The sequence below is a fragment of the Vulpes vulpes genome, chromosome 1 (genome assembly GCF_048418805.1).
Source record: "Vulpes vulpes isolate BD-2025 chromosome 1, VulVul3, whole genome shotgun sequence".
Lineage (NCBI taxonomy): Eukaryota > Metazoa > Chordata > Mammalia > Carnivora > Canidae > Vulpes > Vulpes vulpes.
The window spans coordinates 67,155,660-67,175,994 of record NC_132780.1 but is presented as its reverse complement, the minus strand read 5'-3'; the positions used below and the strand labels follow the sequence as shown (position 1 = coordinate 67,175,994).

At 49.9% G+C, this 20,335-nt stretch overlaps 1 protein-coding gene across 5 annotated transcripts in view; it reads right to left on the bottom strand.

Annotated features, from left to right (window-relative positions):
* The window catches only part of RPS6KA2 (ribosomal protein S6 kinase A2), a 347,615-nt gene that overhangs the window by 158,549 nt on the left and 168,731 nt on the right, over positions 1–20,335 (bottom strand). Inside the window, exon 1 of one of the 5 annotated variants that reach the window (XM_026015965.2) lies at positions 10,395–10,709. The exons of the other annotated variants lie outside the window; for them this stretch is intronic. Within the exon in view, the coding sequence (XP_025871750.1) occupies positions 10,395–10,493 (99 nt within the window). The 5' untranslated portion in view covers positions 10,494–10,709. Of the gene's footprint in view, positions 1–10,394; positions 10,710–20,335 lie in introns of those variants that run through there. 5 annotated transcript variants of the gene reach the window in all.

Genomic DNA, 20,335 nt, shown 5'->3' with positions numbered 1-20,335 from the left:
CAGAAAGGTTTTCTATAAGTTCACACAGGCAGCAACCACTGAGCCAGCACAAGAAGTCCGCCCACACGATGACATCAGGAAGGACAGATGTGTTCTTCCTCAACAGCTGGGGGAGCTCCCTTGACCCAGGCCTGACCCAGCAGGATGATATGTAATTTGGGGGATTTTATAAAAACCTAGAACTAACTAACTAACTAACTAACTAACTAAATAAATAAATAAATAAATAAATAAATATAAATACCCAGAACATCACATGGGCGCCTGGGTGGCTCAGTAGATGAAGTGTCTGCCTTTGGCCCAGGTCATGATTGCAGGGTCCTGGGATGGAGTCCTGCATCAGGCTCCCTGCTCAGTGGGGAGTCTGCTTCTCCCTCTCCCTCTGCCCCTCCCCTCTGCCTGTGTTCTCTCTGTCTCTTTCTTTCTCAAATAAATAAGTAAATATTTAAACAAAAACCACAGGACATCCCAGAAGTGGGTGATGGAGCCCACACCACAAGGGAGAAACTACTTCTGTATTCAACACATGCCTCTGGGGATCCCTGGGTGGCGCAGCGGTTTGGCGCCTGCCTTTGGCCCAGGGCGCGATCCTGGAGACCCGGGATCGAATCCCACGTCGGGCTTCCGGTGCATGGAGCCTGCTTCTCTCTCTGCCTGTGTCTCTGCCCCTCTCTCTCTCTCTGTGACTATCATAAATAAATAAAAATAAAAAAAAAAAAACACGTGCCTCCATTCTAGGTGTGATTTTGAACACAAACCACCCTCTAGGCAAGGACTCTAGGCAGCATGCTCTATTCCATCCTGGATTGCACAGCAGTGACTATCTCTCTGCACCAAATCCAAGTGCTCTAGACCAGATCCTTGGGGTTGGGCGGGCGGGGGGGGGGGGGGGGCGGGCGAAGAGGTGGCCCTGTGCTCACACCCTCAGGGATGAGCTCTGAGCAAAAGGGGAGGCTGGGTCTTGGGGAGGGGCTGAGTGGATAAACATGGGGCCAGGTGACAGCCAGTCGGGGAAGGGGACAACACAGGAGGCTGAGGGATGGTCTGCAGATGGGTTGGACTGGGTGCAGCCCTAGAAGGGACACTAGAAGTCCCCACTTGCAAACGGCCCAGAGCACTATGTTCCCCTTGCTCTGTGGGTAGGACATGGAGAAAGCAGCAGGAAGCCCAGGTGCTATGCCACAACCCACCACCATCCAGCCGTGCCCATCACCTCTAGTAAGGAGGAGTCCCACTGAGGTCGAGGTGGCATCTCCCATTTGTACCCCCCTGACTCCCTTGTGCATGTGCAAAATGACAACAGTTCATTCTAACAAGTCACTCTTCTGTTCTTATGTCAACTATGGGAATCTTATTGTCAGGAGCCTCAACACAGGCTGTCAGAGAGAAAAGGAATATGTAGTGATAAAAATTTAAGACATTCTGCATCTTTACAGCCATTGCAGGGCACCTTGAGCATATACATTTATGCATTAGTTTCAGCATAACCTATCAGGTCAAACGTTTTTATTCACTTCACTGTTGGAGTCGATCCTACAAAGTTTCGATTAAGTCACACATCAAAATTCATGCAAGATCTAGAAACATAAGATCTGGAAATACAAACATCATGCCCGACCTCCTGCTGTTTCTTGGGGTTCTCTGTGGTGGAGGCACTCAGCTCTCATCGCCACTGTATTCCAGCAGCACACCTGCCCTGTTTCCTCAGGTAATTACAATCTAAGCGCAACGCGAGAAGGCAAAAGTGTTCTAAAAATAAGGGCTCATTTCTGCTTCGTTCATCTGGTTTTCTTTCCTCTGCTTTATCTTCAAAGTCAACCACAGAGTCAACTTTATTTAGCAAGTCCTAGGACAGGAATGTCTCCAGTGGCACCTCTGTGCATTCGCCCTGTGGGGTGTGGCAGTGACACACCTTGGTGGTTCACCAGTAGGCGGCTATGCAGATCGGGGGGGGGGGGGGGGGGGGGGGGGGGGCGGGGTCCCACAGGCACCACCTTCTGGCCTTGCTGGGGTCCTTCCAGCCTCCCTGACACCTTCCCACACACAGACGCTCTACAGTATCTTCTGGCCTCCTCTTGCGTTTTACTCTCGTTCCTGAGTCAGGTGCTTTCTTCTATGTTCATCTTTAGAAAGGAACTGTCCACACTGTATGTCAGATGTGAAAACACATTTGGAAGTTACTATAATGTCTAACCTTAGCTCCAGAAAGTTAGTGATCATCTTGGGCCATAAGAGTTAACATGGGGACCCCAATGAGCAACTTCTTAAGTAGTCACTGGAGCATTTCCACCATAGCTGTTCCAAAATAGAGTCTTTCAAAGTAAAATCCCTCCACTCCTTCCCCTTATAAATTCAGCTGCACAGTTTAATGAATAAAAGCTGCAAGCCCGTGGGCCTTGGGCGAGACGCTGTGGCCAGGATGTCTCAATGCAGAGTGTCACAGCTCATGGTAACTTCAGAGACGCGTCAAAGCAGGTCCCAGACTCGGGTGCTGGCTGATGTCCATCTGAAAATCCCAGGCCTGAAAATCCGGCACACGAATCATTCCAGGGGCGTGAAGCCTATTTCTCTTAGCCTGCCCATCTTATTCAGAGCCCTCTGTCCTCTGGCAACAGAAGAAAACACAATGGCCAATAGTCTAAGACTCAATCTAGGATTCGTTTTTTTGGGTCTTGCTCATTTCATGTGAGCGAACAGAGCAGTGAAAAGAAAGGAACAATTCTTTTCTGTAAGAAGCCAGAGAGCATCTACCGGCCCCTCACCCCCTCTTCCAACACGCCCAGTCCCGGCCACTGTGGGTCAGTCCACAGGCTGGAGGGCTGGCCCCAGAACAGCGGGAACCCGCTTCTCTGTTTTACAAGAGCTGCTACTCCACGACTTATATTTAAAACGACAGCGTATAGATCAAACCATCACTCCTGGTAACCTTAACGGAGCTACAACTTTGGAAAAGCTGCTTTGTGGTGATAATACTAACCTAAAGCAGATGTGTACTCGGAAGGGCAAGAAAGGCTGAGGAAACTGGAGAAAGCCTTCGTGTTTCCATAATGCAGTGAAAACTCTTTGCAGATAGGGTCCAACCGAAGCCAGCTTTGCGTCACATCACAGAACGCCAAGTGCAAACCCTCCTCTGATGGGCCTATTTCACTTTTCCAGCACTAAACAACTGGAGGATGGCATTAGTATCTTGTTCTCCCCATTTTGTAGCTGAGGAAGTAGGACCTGGAAAGGATGAGGCTCCTGGCAAGGCTGAGGGCAGCGACGAGGGAGGCGCCAGGGGGGTCAGGAGAAGGGGCGGCCAGCAAGGTCGGTGCGTATCCAGTGGCAAGCAGGGGGCTCAGGGCAGGGTGTGGAGGGACAAGAACACTGCCTGGGGATTTCAAGGACCTTTGCAAGCCAGAGCTCGTGGAGGAGTGGCCACTGTGGATTTTCTGGGGAATCAAGTAGGGTTCTCAACCATTGGTGTTCCTAGAACACCCCTTCATGGATCTCAAAACACATACACAAATTACCGTAATAACAAGTCCTGGCCAAGAAAGATTATTCTGACACTTGCTAAAGACAGTGAGGAAGATTTTACTCACTGGAGCACTGCAATGGGGCCTTGAAGTCAGGGAGAGAGATTGAGCTCGACTCAGATATAGGAAGGAAGGGTGGGGATTTATGGGCAGGGAGTAGAGCTGGAGGTCCACGAGGACAGGGTGAGCCTTTCTAAACTGACCTCGTAGGGTTCTTGCTGAAGGCAGGGGGTGACCAGACATCACCTGCGGAGTGGTGGGGATAAGGAATTTGGTCAGATATCTGGGGACAGGGGGGTTCCTCTCCAAATTGGCTCAGTGGGATTCTTGCTAACACTGGGCACTGCAGGCCCGACAAGGACGCCGCAGGAGCCCAAGGTCGGAGCCTCGTTGCAAAGGGGACCCAGAGGAGCCTGACTACAGTTTGGTGGAGGAGAGTCTTTGTCACGGCACATCTCTGGTGGTTTCAAGCGCAGACTCTTGCCTGCTCGGTGAGAAGTCACAGGTTTGCGGTCACTGCACAGTCACTCGCCATCCAGAGCACCAGGCGCAGGTGCCTCGTGGCTAGCTGCACCACCACCACCACGTCTCCTCGCTAGCTCCTAGCAGGGCTTCTGACACAGCTGCAAACCAGACGTGATGAGCCGTATTTTATACTGAATATATTTGTGCCTCATCCATTTGCTTGATTAAATCGCACTGCAGCTTAACAGACTATTTGTTGATAATTCCTACTTGAGTTTAATTTAATAGCTTTTACCAGTGAAAATATATCAGCAAACATATAGTGCTGGAGGAAAAATACAACACAACATAACCCAGCGTCACCAGAAATAAATGCAGAGCATCCTAGAGGAAGCCTTCAGTGCCAGCCCATCTGTACTTACTTGAAAATCATAGAACCTTTGGGCCAAAGAGGAAGGTTATTTCTGGCTGAACTACTGGTTGCCAACTCCATACAAAACAGATCTAGCCTCAGCTTCCCCACATTTCAGAGGAGCCCTTTCCACTGGAGCACCCGGAGATACTGAATAACCCACACCACACTGGTTCACATGACTTTCCGCTCAAGCCCCAGACTCTCTCTCTCCACCTCCCTCCCTGCCTTGGAGCGTTCACACTTCTCATACTTACTGACTAACTGGCCACATCCAAGAAACTGTCCACCCAGCATACAAGAAGCAGAGTGAAACCCTGGGTGATAAATCAGGTGATGTGTGCTCAGTGCACTTTCATCTCTTTCCTGTGCTTCTGAAAGCATGAAAAACATACTGAAATTGTCTCTGCCATATCAGGGTGTGTGCTGGAAGACAGTCGGCACGGAGGCTCATGGAAAGAAGGCATAGAGGAGGTGAAAAAGACAGATGGGGGAAATCTCAAAATTTTTGGTTGTCTTTTCACATGTTTTTGAACAAGCAACAATATTTTGGGGAGCTTTCTTCGGTGTAAGCAGAGCAAGTCTGTAATGAAATTGCAGAGATAAGGCGTATTGCAAAAAGTGACCACAAAGGAATGAATTTTAGTGTGTTCAAAATAGAATAAACATGCATAAGCAAAACAGTAAGCAAATTAAGTACTTATTAATACGGACTCTTTCTTGTGGTCTTCTCTGATTTTTATTGTTCTTGTTCTCTGAAAGCCCCATAAACATCAGGCTCACCATAGAATTTTTGGGTGCATTTGCTGAAAGTACCTGAAAATTATTTTAATTAGAAATGGTTTTCCGGGAAACCACCCAAGATTTAGAAGAAGAGCTTACCTATCAAGCACCAAGAATAAGCTTTAATGTTTAACTTTCCAGGAAGCTTTCTTCTTCTCTGTGACCAGAGCCAACATCACTCACAGTGTTTGCTACGAGTCCCTTAGCAGTTACTTTATTAGGACATCATGCTTCCCTTTATTTTTTTTTTATTTTTTTAAAGATTTTATTTATTTATTCATGAGAGACACAGAGAGGGAGAGAGAGAGAGAGAGAGAAAGAGAGGCAGAGACACAGGCAGAGGGAGAAGCAGGCTCCATGCGGAGAGCCCAACGTGGGACTTGATCCCAGGTCTCCAGCATCAGGCCCTGGTCATGCTTCCCTTTAAAAGGGGTAAGCAATTAAAATATATTCAAATGCACACACAGACAACATTTGGCTACCTGCGACCATGGGAAATAGAATTTTTTTTTTAAGATTTTATTTATTTATTTATGAGACACACACAGAGAGACAGAGAGGCAAAGACACAAGCAGAGGGAGAGGCAGGCTCCATGCAGGGAGCCCAACGTGGGACTCGTTCCTAGGTCTCCAGGATCGCGCCCTGGGCCGAAGGTGGCGCTAAACCGCTGAGCCACCCGGGCTTCCCAGGAAATAGAAACTGACAATCGATATAATTAGATTGTTTAAACCAAGGATGCCAGAAATTTCACACAGTAGGCTTCCATTCCCAGGTCTGCCTCTCTCACTAGATGTTAAGCTCACCGAGGGCAGAGACCACATAAAGATCGCCTCCTACCTACCAGCTGCTTAGCAGAGTGTACATGGTCTACACTAAAAATTCTTCATGCAAACAATTGAGCAAATACATAAATAAATGAAATTCTTCCCCTCAACAGCTTACCACGAACCATATCCCAGCTAAAGGGCTTTGCCTTTTGTCCTTCTCACTCACCCTCAATTTTCTTTCAGTAAAAATGTCAAAAATGATACATAATCAAAGAGAACCAACTCCCTGGCTTTGGTGACTCCAAACAAAACAACTGTTCCTGAAACCAACAGTCTCTGAGCATTGGTACCTTTAACAAACTGGTAGATAAATCGTACTGAGTAAATAATATCAATTTTTATTAACTTAATAACTATTTCCTACCCCTACCCCCCACGCCAAGCCCTTCTAAGCCAACCCCTCCCAACCGAGCCAGGCTTTGGAGCTTGGACGGCACACCTCTGGAGTCTCTCCTGGGGAACTGAAGGCTGAGCCAGGGAGGATGACTTCCCAAAGCTCCCTAACTTGGGATGCTGGTGCTGGGGCATTTCCTGACTCGAGAAGCCACCTTAGCGCATGATGCCATGGCTTTGGGACCTGCTTTAGTAATGCATTCATGGATGGGTAGGGCTGACTCACAGAGCGATTCGTAGGATAAGGAAGTGGAATATCGCCATCCCAGTCAGACGACAGGAACTCCATCTTAGCAAATGGGGCCAATCCTAGTGAATGACAGTTTGGAAGGAAGCCTGGGAGAAGTGATCTCTGGCCTTTTCTGCCCCTAAGTACACAGCGAGGTCATCTAAACTATTAATTACCAGGCTGAGATTTATGAAGACAGCACCCCACAGAGGCGATCCCAGGTTCACACAGAACAGAAGGCACTGAACAGTATGGAAAACATCAATAAGCCTGGAAGATTTTTATCAGAATCGATAGCTAACAATTATTGACTAGCAGTGCCACTGTCCAGACTCCACGTTCTTTCCACACGACAGCTCACACGCATCACTTTAACCCTAGGCAGGAAGTACTACCCCAACTCACACTGGAGGGAAATGGGGTGCACAGGGGTTAAGGAGCAGCCACCTGCCATGAAAGGAATCCAATTCAGGTGAACGCGACACAAAGCACAGATTCACCTGGAACTTGCCGATTCCCAAAAAAGATCCTCTAGAATAATTTGAGGTTGTGGAACATGTTCCAAAACACCCCTGGGAACAATTTCGTTTTACTAATTCCAATAGCCTTCTTTCAAGTTCCATCTAATACACACGGCACTCCAGTAACCTCACCCCCAGAATGGCTAAAACCAATAATAGACAGCACAACGCTCTTACAGCAAGACCTTCCTTTAAAAAATTCTAGGTACAGAAGGATAAGCAAGTCCTTTGGCTTCCCTAGGCTCCGTTTCCTCATCTACAAAATGGACTGCTGAATCAGGAACTGGTGTACCTCCCATGCAGATCCTGCTGAGGCTCTCAGGCAGTGTTGTCAATGCCCTGAAACCCAGGTGAAGGTCAGATGGTGAAACCTGGTATCTTCCTCGGACGTGCACAGAGAAGTCTAGGGAACATACCCAATTTCCCTGTAGAAACTCTAAAAATGATTCTCTCCAGAGTCGGTCATCTGGCCACCTCGGTTGGTGCAATGCTGAGGCACTATAAAAGTATTTAAGCTGTAATTCATAAACTGTTCCCAAATCTGATTCAGTATTCTGGCTTCTTTGTCGGTTAGGGTTTATAAATGTTGGATTCTAGATTAAAGTAAAGTCCAAAAAAAAAAAAAAACCCTAAAGTCCAATTTAAAAGCAAATATGAAAACACTACAAGGTTAAGTCTCTCCTCACAGGCCATTTTAATAACGATAATAGTGTTTTAAACTTAAAGCAATTACTGTCACTTTCCTGTTTATGTCACTAGATTCTGAATTCAAAAAACAAAAATTTGCAGCCTCTGTGTATATTTTACAAAAGAAATTACACAGAAACAATGAAAAAAATGTTTACTTTTTTTTTTTTTTACAAAATGAGTAATCTTTTTCATCAGTCCAGAGGAAATATACATCCACACTAAACACTTTATATGTCGTTACTCAACCTCAAACTATTGACAGACCTCCCCTCCAAAATTTTATATATTTTTTATGAATGCTTCTTGGCCTACAATCTGCTGTGGGTATGCAAGCGAATAAACAGGTTCCTCTGGAAAAAGATGGAGAGGCAGCTGGAGAGAAGTATGGAGCTTGCTGGAGTGAAGCACACACAGGTCAGTCGCTTACTAGATCCCCCACTAGGTGGAGGTACCATGAGGCCAGCCAGGACTTCTAGGACTTGAGGTTTGGGGATCTACAGTGCTAAGAAAAGGGCTCAACACATAGCAGGTTTTTTTAAAAAAAGCAATTGCAGAATGAATTTGTTGATAAGCTTTCAGCAAAATCCTCTATTGGGCGGGGGGGGGGGGGGGGTCCCTCCAGCTGTAGAATGGAGGACAGTAAAACATGCCTTCCTGAATTTTCACAAGAGACAGGTGAATGCATTTGTAGAGACCAGAGCATTGTATCCAAGCTGACCATTGTTATCAGTACTTCCATCCGGCACCCAACATCCAGGTTATACGAACTGCTCATTGATTATTTGCTGATAGATCACATTCCTCTCTAGTCAACTGACCTTCTGCATCCCCGATGGTGTATTTATGGTTTTTTGACATTTTATTTTCACACTGAAGGAACCCCATTTCTAGTCCCTTCTAGGTTTCCCATTATGTTCTTTTCCGAGGCACTTCCCAAACCCGGTTCTCCCTGCAGAACCGTAACACCGAAGGTGAGTGTATTGTGCATATTGGATTCCTGACCCTCGACCCATTCCGCCCGGGTAGATACTACTGCCGGTCTTCCTGAACAGCACCGGGAGTTTGCTCAGCCGTGTGCCTCCCCTTGGCAAGGACAACAAATGAAAGGAGATAAGGAGCTGTATGATAAACTTGGCATTTTAATGAATAAAAACTTATTGGGCATAAAGGTAAATACTGTTCTGAGTTTCTGTTCTTACCAACTTCAGCTTTTTAAAAAGTGCCTGAGATCCAGGAAAATGATTTATCTCACTGAACTCGTGTTTCATTTCTGTCAATGTGAGGTTTGAGGCAAGCCCTCCTCCCTTATTTGATTAACAATTGTATTTGTTTGAAAAATATGATTTACGCTCAGAAACCAGCTACAAAGATCCTATCTGGCTCCAACTCTTAGTGATACCATAACAGAAACTTTTTATACAAGTAATTCCTGTTGCATTCATGTCTATTCCTGAGCTTTGCTTAAAGATCTGTTAATCGTAACAACCCATGCCTGTATCGAATATCATGGCAGCCGGGACAAAGAAAAGCAAGATGAAAAATGTGACATTGTTCCAATTGATCGGACTGCCTTAGAAACAAGTCCAAACCCAGATAGGTGCCAGCGGTGGTGGCAAAGCCCAGGGCAATGTCAAGGGGAAAAGCCACGTTGAGCGGCCAGCCCCTCCCCCCAACATCACAATGTCTCTCTCTTTACTTAAACACGTTCCATCCTTTGGTCACCTATAGATTCAGCAGGACACCAGGATGAAGAGGACAAGATCTCATTGTTGAAACAATAAATAATAATAATAATAATAATAATAATAATAAAACCACACCAGAGAACTGTCCAGAGATGACTTTGGAAACCCAAAGATGACAAGATGAGGAACAAGGGAAAGGACATAATTCTCAGGGTCCTCTGGGTTTCAGAGTGCATCTCTATGAAGCCCGGGGCTGCAGGGATATTACGGCAGGCACCTGGCTGTGAGCACCGATTCAGATGGCCCCACTACACTGGGTTGTTACCTTCTAACGTGTGTATGTATGTGTGTGTGTGTGTGTGTGTTAGTCAATGCTCCACGGATTTCAAATACACCAGCATCTGCACGATCCGGCCGCGCGCCACCGTAAGATAAGCCCAATCCGCTCCCAACCCACGGCCCGGGGGAGCCCGCGGAGGTCCTGTTCTGGGCACTTCGGAGCTGCCCCGGGGCGGCGGTCCGGCTGCGCGGACCCAGGCGCCCTCCCTCCCCCGAGCACCTATGTGGGCACCGTGACCGCTCCGCATCCTGCGCCGACCCAGGAACAAATTAGTTAGAAATTCCATAGGGGCAGAGTTTGGTCCCCGACGAGAACCGGAGGACGGGTCCAGTTAGTGCTAAGTCCCAGCAATAGCGTTCTGTTTTAGAAGAACCGGGCCGGCTCTGCGAGAACTTTAACTCCCTGACCTGGGTCTGTGGGTACCGTGCATGTGACAATAGAAAGGGCTCGGGAGGCGCTGAGACCCACAGCATCCTCCGGGGCGCGGCGGGCACCCGGGGACCCGCGCGCACAGAGGCGACGGCATTTACCTCGAGTCGACTTAGACTGGAGCTCTTGGAGCGCGACTTCTTGCGCAGGTACACGGAGAAGAACCTGCGCACGGTGAACTTCCTCATGCTCAGGTCCATCGCCCCGCGCCCAGCCGGGAGGAGCCGCAGGCCCGGAGGACGCGCATTCCCGGCGCATCCCAGGCGCGCGGGGTCAGGTCTGCGGGCGGGTGCGCGCCGCCGGGGAGCCCTGCGCGGCGGCCATCGGCGCGGGGCGCGGGCTGCGGGCACAAAGGGCAGGCCAAGCCGGCCGCCGCGGCCCGGGCTCCGGCGCTCCCTCCTCCCTCCTCCTCCTCCCCCTCCTCCTCCTCCCGCAGCCCGGAGGACCAGCCCCAGACGGCCCCGCCCCCCGCCACTACCGCCAATCAGTGCCCGCCGCCCAGATGCTCCCTCCTCCTCTCCCTCCTCCTTCTCCCTCCCCTCCTCGCCCTCCTCCTTCTCCTCCTCCTTCTCCTTCTCTTGCTGCTGCTGCGGCCGCTGCCGGGCGGCGAGGACCAGCCCCGGGCAGCCCCGCCCCGCCTCCAGCCAGTAGCACCAATCAGTGCCCGCCGCCCCAGATGCTCCCTCCTCCTCCTCCTCCTCCTCCTCCTCCTCCTCCTCCTCCTCTCCCCCCACTCCTCCTTCTCCTGCTGTTGCTGCTGCGGCCGCCGCCCCGCTAGGACCGGCCCCAGGCAGCCCCGCCCCGCCCCGCCCACAGCCGCGGCCGCCAATCAGAAGCTCCCTCCTCCCCCTCCTCCTCCTCCTCCTCCTCCTGCTGCTGATGCTGCTGCTGCGGCCGCCCAGCGAGGACCCGCTCGGCCCGCTCAGCCCCGCCCCGCCCCGCCCTGTCCCACCTACAGCCACTGCGGCCAATCAGATGCTCCCCCCGCCCCTCCTCCTCCTCCTCCTCCTGCTGGTGCTGCTGCTGCTGCACCTCCCCGCGAGGACCAGCCCCGCCCCGCCCCGCCCCCGCGGCCAATCAGCAACCCCACAACCCAGATGCTCCCTCCTCCTCCTCCCTCTCCTCCTCCCGCCCAGAGAGGACCCTGCCCCGCCCCTGGCCTGGCCCCCGCCACCGTCCCACCGCCCCAGGCGGTCCTCCCTCCCCGCCCCCATCCCGCCGACTCCCAGCGCGCTCCCCGCCCCCGCCCACACCCCCAGGGGGCGCCCGGGGCGGCGCAGGCCTGAGGAGCCCCGCGGAGGCCGGGAGCACCGCGCACCGCTGCTCGGCCCCGCCGTCTCCCCGCGGGCGGTGCGGGGCCCCGCGGCTCGGGCGCCTGCCCCCGGTTCCGCCCCGCTGCCCCGCCGCGCTGTGGTCTAGCTCGGGGGTATCGTTCTGGTTTCTTTCCTGAAAGCGGCCACATGCACACGTTGGCACAATGGTCTTCCGTGCCCAACAAAACTTTTGTTCATTAGCGAACATTTTGGGAAAATGAAACAAAACCCGGGCACTCCGTGAGCCGCGGCAGTGCGCGCCGCACCTCTCCCGGCCCCCGCGGCGACCGCGCATCCCCGCGTCCCCGCATCCCCGCGCATCCCCGCGCATCCCCGCGTCCCCGCATCCCCGCATCCCCGCATCCCCGCGCATCCCCGCATCCCCGCGCCCCCGCGCCCTGACCTGCGGGTCCCTCCCTCACTCCCCCGGGATGAACGGGTCCCCACGCGGTCTGGGGAAACCTCCCTGGGCAGCGCTTGGAAAACAAAGACACATCCGTTCTCCATGACCTCCGACTCCATATATAGAAAATTATCCAAACGGATGACTTTAGGAGGCCCGGCAGACCGTGTCCTGAGGCAGGGCTCCCCGAGGCCAGCTGCTGGCTGTGGGGCTGCAGGGGATTGGCCTTAAAGGAGAACACACTTTTTTTTTTTCTAGAAATGCTCCCCAGAGGGCTATACACAGTTCCAGATCTTTGAGCTCAGAGCTCCCTGCAGCACTTTCTGTTTTACTCTTGTGCAACGAGCGCGTGTTGAGTCAATGCTTAAATTAGGGTCAAATAATGTCAGTAGCATCCTGCCACCACCCCCTGAAAAGTTCAGAAGCATTCATGCATATGGTACTGTGTGACAAAGACTGCTCTTTCACCAGGTAGATGGTGGAAAAGCCCCAAGTGTCCTGTCACCCCCTTGGCTAAGCCGAAGGGCATGAATACCTGCAAAGGGCTATCTTTGCTAAAGTGAGGAGGGAAGGTGGATGCCCCAAATAAGAACTGGTAATTTTCGGCATCTGGGTCAGGAGGTGAGGTCACATAAGCTCTCTGGGGTTGACTGGATGCCACAGGCTCAGTAGTGATGAGCACCGAGTTTAGAGCTGGTGCTGGTGCTGCCACTCCCTTGCTTGGCAAGTGTGAGCACACTCACCTCGCGTGTTCTGTGTTCTGATTGTGCATCTGGAAGATGAAAACGTGCACGTCAAAACTGGTTCCTGCTTCCCTCAAGAGTTCTGCTGTGCAAAACAGCTTCTTACCCCCTATTCTTCCCCTTCTCCCTGGCCACCGCTTGAGGCATGTTGGCCCTGAACAAATGCAGATAGGCCAGGGCTATGCCACTTAGCGGCTCTGGCAGAAAGCGTCTGATGGATCACAGACCTGGGGCTGGTCACCAGCCCCCGGAATGAGGAAGGGGCCGGTTCTAACAAGCTTCACTGTGGGGAGCTGTATAACAGATCAGAGACAGGAGGACAGTATGCCAACTGTGCCAGCTCAGGGGCATCCTGCTAAGGACAAAGCCTCGGGCAGGCCTAAATCAACGCTTGTGATTTGCCACAAGAGCATTTTGACCTGGTGTAACAGAATTGGAAAGGAAATGTCTTACGGGGTGCTCATGATCTCCCCACATTTGAGTGCAGCCAAACTGTTCTTCTATTGAACTTGGATGTCTCAAAAGAGGAAAAAAAAAAAAAAAGCTTTCATATTTTCAATTACAGAAGTAATTTCATTGCTAGAACATTTCTGTTTGCCTTTATCTTTAACCTGGTAAAGTAAGTATATCAAAATCTCTAAAAATCATTTACTACCACTTCATGTGCTCATATGATGCATACCTCCAGACCACCACATCTGTAGTAGGTAGGTATCAGGGCCCTTTTTAACCTGGGCCTAAATGATCCTCCCCAAATACTGGGGGCAAAGGGTGAGCTTAATTAAGGCTAGTGCCCTAATGGTAGGGAGGAGGAAGCTTGGAGAGAAGACAAAGCTCTTCTGGGGACTTTAAGTACCCCCTGCCTTAAACACGGGAAGCCTGACACTTCATTCTGTGCTACTGCTGCCTATAAGAGAGCACTGGACTGGCTGTGTGCATTCACCCCGGTTCCACGGGTGATCACGAATCTGGGTGCCTGGGGCTGTTTTCAGCCCTAGGGATACAGAAATGACTGCAGCATGGCTCCTGACTCGCAGAAGTTCCCAGTCCCACGAAGAGAGAATAAGCAGATAAACAAACCTGATGCAGTTTTTATGCAGCATGAAAGCAACATGTAAGGAAATACAACGCGGATGGAGATAAATGAGAAGTCAGTCCTAGCTGGAGAAGCCAAGAAGGAGGTGGCATTTGGGGTGAGCCCTAGGGATAAGGAGACATTTCCTGGGCAAACAGAGGAGGTGGGGTCCTAGCTTGTAGAAGAGCAGGGTTATTGAGAATTTAGAACAAACGGGGTTTCATGATTGATTAATTAAAATTAAAGCTCTACTGAGTCCCCGAGACACCTTAGGTATACAATTTCAGAATTTCAGAAATAATAACTAAGGTCTGGTCCACCCTGGAGTTCCCTCGTCTTTGAGAACAGAACATGCCCTGGATAGGAAGGAGAGGAAGGCTTTGGGCGGAAGATAACTTTGGCAAAATCTGTACCATCACAGCCTCCTTTCCCTCCACCCAAAGGACCGGGGAGGCAGGAGGCGACCTCCTTTGCTTCGAGCTGCACCTTGACAGCTGTGATTTGCTGGGGATGCAGCAGATCAGAGCTGAGTCCCAGAGACCAGGGATGGTTTCTGTTCTGGGAGGCATGGGACGAGCTGCTGAGTGGACCTGTATTCACAGGGCCTGTGGGCAGAAGGATGCAGGGAGGGTTCCAAAGGATCAGGAGCCACCACGTGGGAAAGGGCAAGTTTGAGGGTCTCTGAGCCACTGCGTGGAGCAGAAGCGAGCAGCACCAGGCCCAGGGCTGGCACCAAGAATTCTAAGTGACTTCCAAATCCAGAGGCCTGTGTCCTGGAAGGGCATGCAGACCAGGTTGGGGGGTGGGGCTCAAGCTGCAGTAACCCCAGAAGAAGATAAGACAGCTGTTCATGAGAGAGAGGGTCAGAGTGAGGCCACCTGTGTGCAGACCATTTTTCACTAATTGTGTTCTCTCCTTGTATCCCTTCCCCTCCTGCCCTGACTTGGGCAGGGACATAGCAGGCTCCTTGCTGAGGCGGCCTCAAGCCAGGCCAACATGCTGTGAGTTTGACCAGTCCTTAGGACTGGAAATACTGACTTCTTAGCCAAGTATTTAAAACTTTAATCAAACATGGTAGTCTTTTACTCAGGACTGGGAAGAAAAAGCTGTACGAAGTGATGGGGTCCCTGTCATTCACTCTGACAAGTTCTGAAAGGTGTGTTTTGATGCCATCACAAGCCACGTTTGTTCAACAAACCAGTTACAAGTCAAAAATGACGTCCAGGTTTGCTACACTGAGGTTCCATTTATGGCAGCAAGGGCCTCAGAGGACAGAAGCCACCCGCCCAGTGTGGGGATCTTGCAGAGCTGCATCCTCAGGGTGAGGTAGATGGAAATAACTAACCCCCCTTGCAGACAAGGGCTCATGATTGAGCAGTGACACTCCACGGAGAGGACCAGGTGAGCGGGCATTGGCGCCCACACAGCCCTCCTCACCCAGGCCTGTGCCTTCATGCACCTGCCCCCACCCCTGTCCCATATAAAACAGCAGCAAAACCTCAAGTGGTCTTGATTACTTCTCACCCGGGGTGCCTAGCAGAAGCACGCAGACCTGCTCTCTAGAGAAAGCCACGTGAAACCCAGGCTTCGGAGAATTCCCTCTGATGCAGTTCCAGGGAGCAAGAGCTCACAGTCACTGAACCCACGACTCGGGATGGCGGGTGCCCGCAAAGCTGGCAGGACAGCAGCCCGCAGAATTAGACATAACCTCTTCCTACAGGGTTTATCAGATGTCGAATGTAAAATGATAGAAAAATGAACAAGAAACTCCTAGAAATGTACCCGTGTGGTACCTGGCACATGTGCTGGTGTCAAGTTGTGGGGAGGTGGGGCGGGGGGGTGGAGCCGGCCCCATGGGATGGTACCAGCATCTGCTCCGAGGGAATGCACGTCGGGTGTGAAATATCCGAATCATGTTTCTACCCACTGTTCTGATTGTGACTTGACCCTTCCTGAAACTCTGAGCCTCTGGAACAGGGTTCTCAACTAGGGCTATGTCCCCCAGGGGGACAGTTGACAGTGTTGGGAGACCTGTGTGGTTGTCACTGCTGGGGGTGACCGGAGGGATGCTGCAGAGGCAGAGGCCACAGAGCACAGGATGGCCCCTCCGCGGGGGCTCAGGCAAGTCTGAGAATGGAGGTGTGCAGAAGAGGCCGGCCAGGGGCAGGAACCTGTGCTGCTATTCTCACCAGGTTGTCACCTACAAACGTGGCAGTTCTGAGCAAGTAAAGCAAAATGAGGAAGTGCTCTGAAAATTGTAAACTGCTCACCAAAATTGTCATTTGTTAAAATCCTTGAGTTTCACACAGAAAGCTAGTGACATGCCTGGGAAAGGAAAAGACCCCCAATTCTAGCATTTTTTATCTGAAAACTCCCTGTTAAACTCTATGGAATTCTGTGAGCACAACTGTTTACCCCTTTGCCCAAACCAAGAGGCAGGAATTACATTCACTTCTGGTGTTTCTTTATTCTCAAAGTCCAAGGACATAGAGACTTGTTGCTGAGACTTTCTCAGTATTTTTCATGTCTCTCATCTTTCCAGCCCTGCTCTCAGCATCACAGTTTGGGTCCCCATCAGTTCCTGCCAGAAGACGGTAATTACTGGCCAGATGCCATCCCTCACAACCCATCTGCTGTCCTGCTACTACAGTGATCTTTCTAGAGGCAAACTGGGTCAAGTTACCCCCACGCACCACAGGTCCCCAGGTCTTCCAGGAGTAGCGCAAACTCCAGAGCAGAGAAGCTGTGCAGTTCTTGGTCACCGTTCCCTGTCCTCACCACCTGCCTCTCCTTCCCGCCCCAGAGCACAGCTGGGCTACGCTGACATGCTGCGTGAATGAAGGTGGGCTTCCGTGTGCACCACACTGTGCGTGCTGTGGCCACTGCTCGGGCTGCCCTTCTTGCCCACCTGCCTCCACTCACTGGCCACGCTCCTCCCCTACTTCACAGTACGGGGCAGTGCTGCTCCCAAGAAGCCAACTCCAACCCCTTCACGCTGCAGGCCGTGTGAGGGAGTCTTCCTTCAGCTCCTCGTGTTACTTAGAGCATCAGATGATGACTCTTGGCTTCTCTACCTCTCCCAACTTGGAAACACTCAGGACCGCCACCTCGGCAGCCCTTCACATGTTTATTTAAAGGGGTTTTATTGTGACTACTTTCAGACATCTGCTGGTTCTCAAGAGCGGGGTCTTTTTTCACCATTTCATCTGTATAACACACTTATGAAATCTGCAAAGTAGACACAATAACTCCATCTTCTGAGGCTCGGGGAGCTGAACCTACTGCGTGAACTTACACGAGGTGAAAGGGTCCAAACAGGACCTGCCCGTCAGTGACTGCACAACAATGTGTCGGGTATTTTACTAGGTGTGTATCAAGAGAAATCAAAGAAGAGAGTGGCAACCAAGAGGGTGACCGTCTAGGATCCTCATTCCCATAGATAGCTACACTTGGTCAGGAAATGCCACAAGGCCAACATCCCATGGACAGAGCATCTCACAGACAGAAGTCCAGCAGCAGCCTCCACAGGCCTCCTTGCGGCTGTGGGGACAGATGCTGGGAGTGCCTTTGGTGCAGAATGGCCAAGTTTTCTTATTAAAGGCCAGTTTCCTCATGAGACCACACATTTACTTGAGCTTCCAAAGGGAAGCTTGTTAGGTGATGTAGCATTGAGAAGGAAGGGACCCTAGTGTGTGGCCAAGAGAAGAACTCTGAAAATGTGTTATGTAGATGCTACCCTATGCTTGGTCTTTTCTAGTCATTGTTAAGGGAGGGGCAAAAGGGCCATTCTTTTTTGGGTTTGACCTCACTAGTGTTTACACGTTGTTTGTTATGGGTTTCTTTCTCAAAAGATAGGTTGAAGTGCTGACCCTGACCCCTAGAATGTGACCTTATTTGAAAACAGGGTTGTTGCAGATGTCATGAGTTAAGATGATGGCCTGCTGGAGTAGGTGGGCCCTAATCCAATGTGACTGGTATCCTATAGGAAGGCCATGTGACAACAGAGGTGGGGGGGGGGGGGATGGTGGAGCAGCCATCAGCCCAGGAGTGTCATGGTGGCCACCAGCAGGGAGAAGAGGTGAGGAAGAAGTCTGCTACATCTGCCAGCGGGGCACGGCCCTCGGCACCTCGATCTCACACTTCTGGCTTCTGGAAATGTGAGACAACAAATGCATGCAGTGTCCAGCCACCTGGTCTGCTGTGCTTTGTTCTGCCTCCCAAGGAGACTAACCCACACCTCTCAGTCCATGGATATGACAGGAGCCTCTGTGATGAAGATGCCGGGAAGCAGGCTTCCTAGAGAACGGAGCATCTGGTCTGACAGTATGTGACAAGACCTGACTGTGAACAGAGAAATGAGGGCTTTTTCTTGTCAGCCCAGGCCTCTACATAAATTATAGGGGAACGTTAAGAGGAAGGGAGTTAGCAGGAAAGAGGAAACAGGTGAAAACTATAGCAGGAAGGGTTTCTGTAACTTAAAAAGGAAAAAAAATCCTCAAAATAGAAATGTCCCTCAAGACCTGGACTGGGTACAAAGGAGAATGTAAAATCTCTGCCAGAAGTTTTTCTGAGCAAAAAAATGTTCATCTTTTAAACAATATTTCATAGACATCTAGAGCATTCCAAACACTAAATACCGATATTAGAGATGGGAACTAGCTAGACACATAAAAGAAATTCTCAGAGACACTAAAAGCAACAGGTTATAAGCCCCTTGGAATACGGGGCTGTGGTAGGTCTTCCTCATCAGAGAACCACAGGAGGAGCCAAGGGGGTGGCGGGTAGGTGGGGTGGCAGGGTAGGGAATGGCTCCATTCTTGGTAATATGACGATTACATAGGCAGAGGGAACCTTCTTGAGACACATAAAAGTGCTGGATAAAATAAGAAGAAAATCCTCTTTTTTTTTTAAACTATGGCTGATCCAACAGTAAGCAGGAGAACACAAATGTAGGCAAAATCTGAGGATAAGAAGATAATCCCGAAGAGGAAGCAATGTTTGTTCTGGTCTGATGTCAATCCCTATAATCCAGACCTGAGTTTCAGCAGGGTCTGGAGAATGGGACCTGGAGAGAACCTGGGACAGCGCAGGGTGGAAAGTTGGGTCAGAGCCACTCTGCGGGAAAATAGTGGTCCCCACAGAGCGGATTGTAGGGGGAATGCTGGGAGAGCCTCACTCTGGGAGGAGCCTGGCTTATTCAGGTGTGAGCTCTGGAAATGACAAAGGACAGAGTTCCTCCTGTCAGCCTCCTGCAGCTCATAGGCCAGTTCCAAGCCAAAATGAATACTCCCAGCCTGAAAGACCCCAAGCCAAACATTTACTTTTTAATGGTCTCAGATTGTAGCATCCTGAGGACCAGGCAGAGACAAATACAAGTACTCTGAAGGAACTACTTTAAATATATCTCAAAGCTTAAACAGAGAACATTCTAAGGAACATGACTCATAATCACAAACTGCTACATACACGAGGAAATATCTACCATGAGCAAGAGTCAGCAGGGATCACCAGTAGCAGAATCATACTTGCAAATATGGAGAGGTTGAAATTTTTGTATAAATAATATGAAATATGTTTAAGACACAAAAGGATGGAAAGCGTTACAAGGCAACTAGAGGTTATAAAAGATCAAACAGATTTGTGAAGATAAGTAGAACATTAAAAATTAAACTGCAATTATTTAAATTAAGAACTCAGTAGATAAATAGCAGTTTGGACAAAGTCCAAGAAATAGTTAATAAAGGAGAAGTTACATCTGATGATAATTGACAGAGTGCAACTAAGAAAGTAAAAAAGACAAGAAATATGAAAGCCAGTATAAGACACATGGAAGACTGGGGTGGGGGTGGGGGCAGAGAAAAATCCAGTATGCCTCTGAGAGAGGGAAAGACAAGTAAATACACACTATTCAAAGAGAGCCCACGGCTGAGAATTTTTCAGAGTTGATAAAATATACCAACCCTCAAATTTATGAAGCACCCCCTACAGTCCCAAGGAGGATTAAATAGAAATCCATACCTAGATTCATATTAAACCTGCAGGCCCAGCTTCTTCAAAGCAATGAGAAGAAAAGACAGGTTTTCTACAAATGAATGTTAATTAGAGTTCAACTGACATCTCAATGGCACTGCTGGAAGCCACAGAAGAGTAAACAGTGCTAAGGGAAAACAATTGTAACTTCAGAGTCTACCTCTTTCAAGAATAAGGGCAAAATGAAGACACTTCCCGATAAACAACCCAAGAAATTTGACTGACAATGACACTTACAGGGAAAGCTGAACACTTATGAACTGCATTAAAAAAAAAAATCAAAGTATTGCACAATCTGTGGACTTGCATCAAGTTAGAAATGAAATCTTGATTTAAAAAGTAGCATATCCGGCAGGATGGTAATTAGAGTGAACATCTAATGTCTTGTTGAGAGTGCAGCCACCATGGGCCCCAGGTGTCTCTGCATTTTTTATTCATTCTTGCTGAGTATGTGAAAATATAAGGCACTGCCCACTGC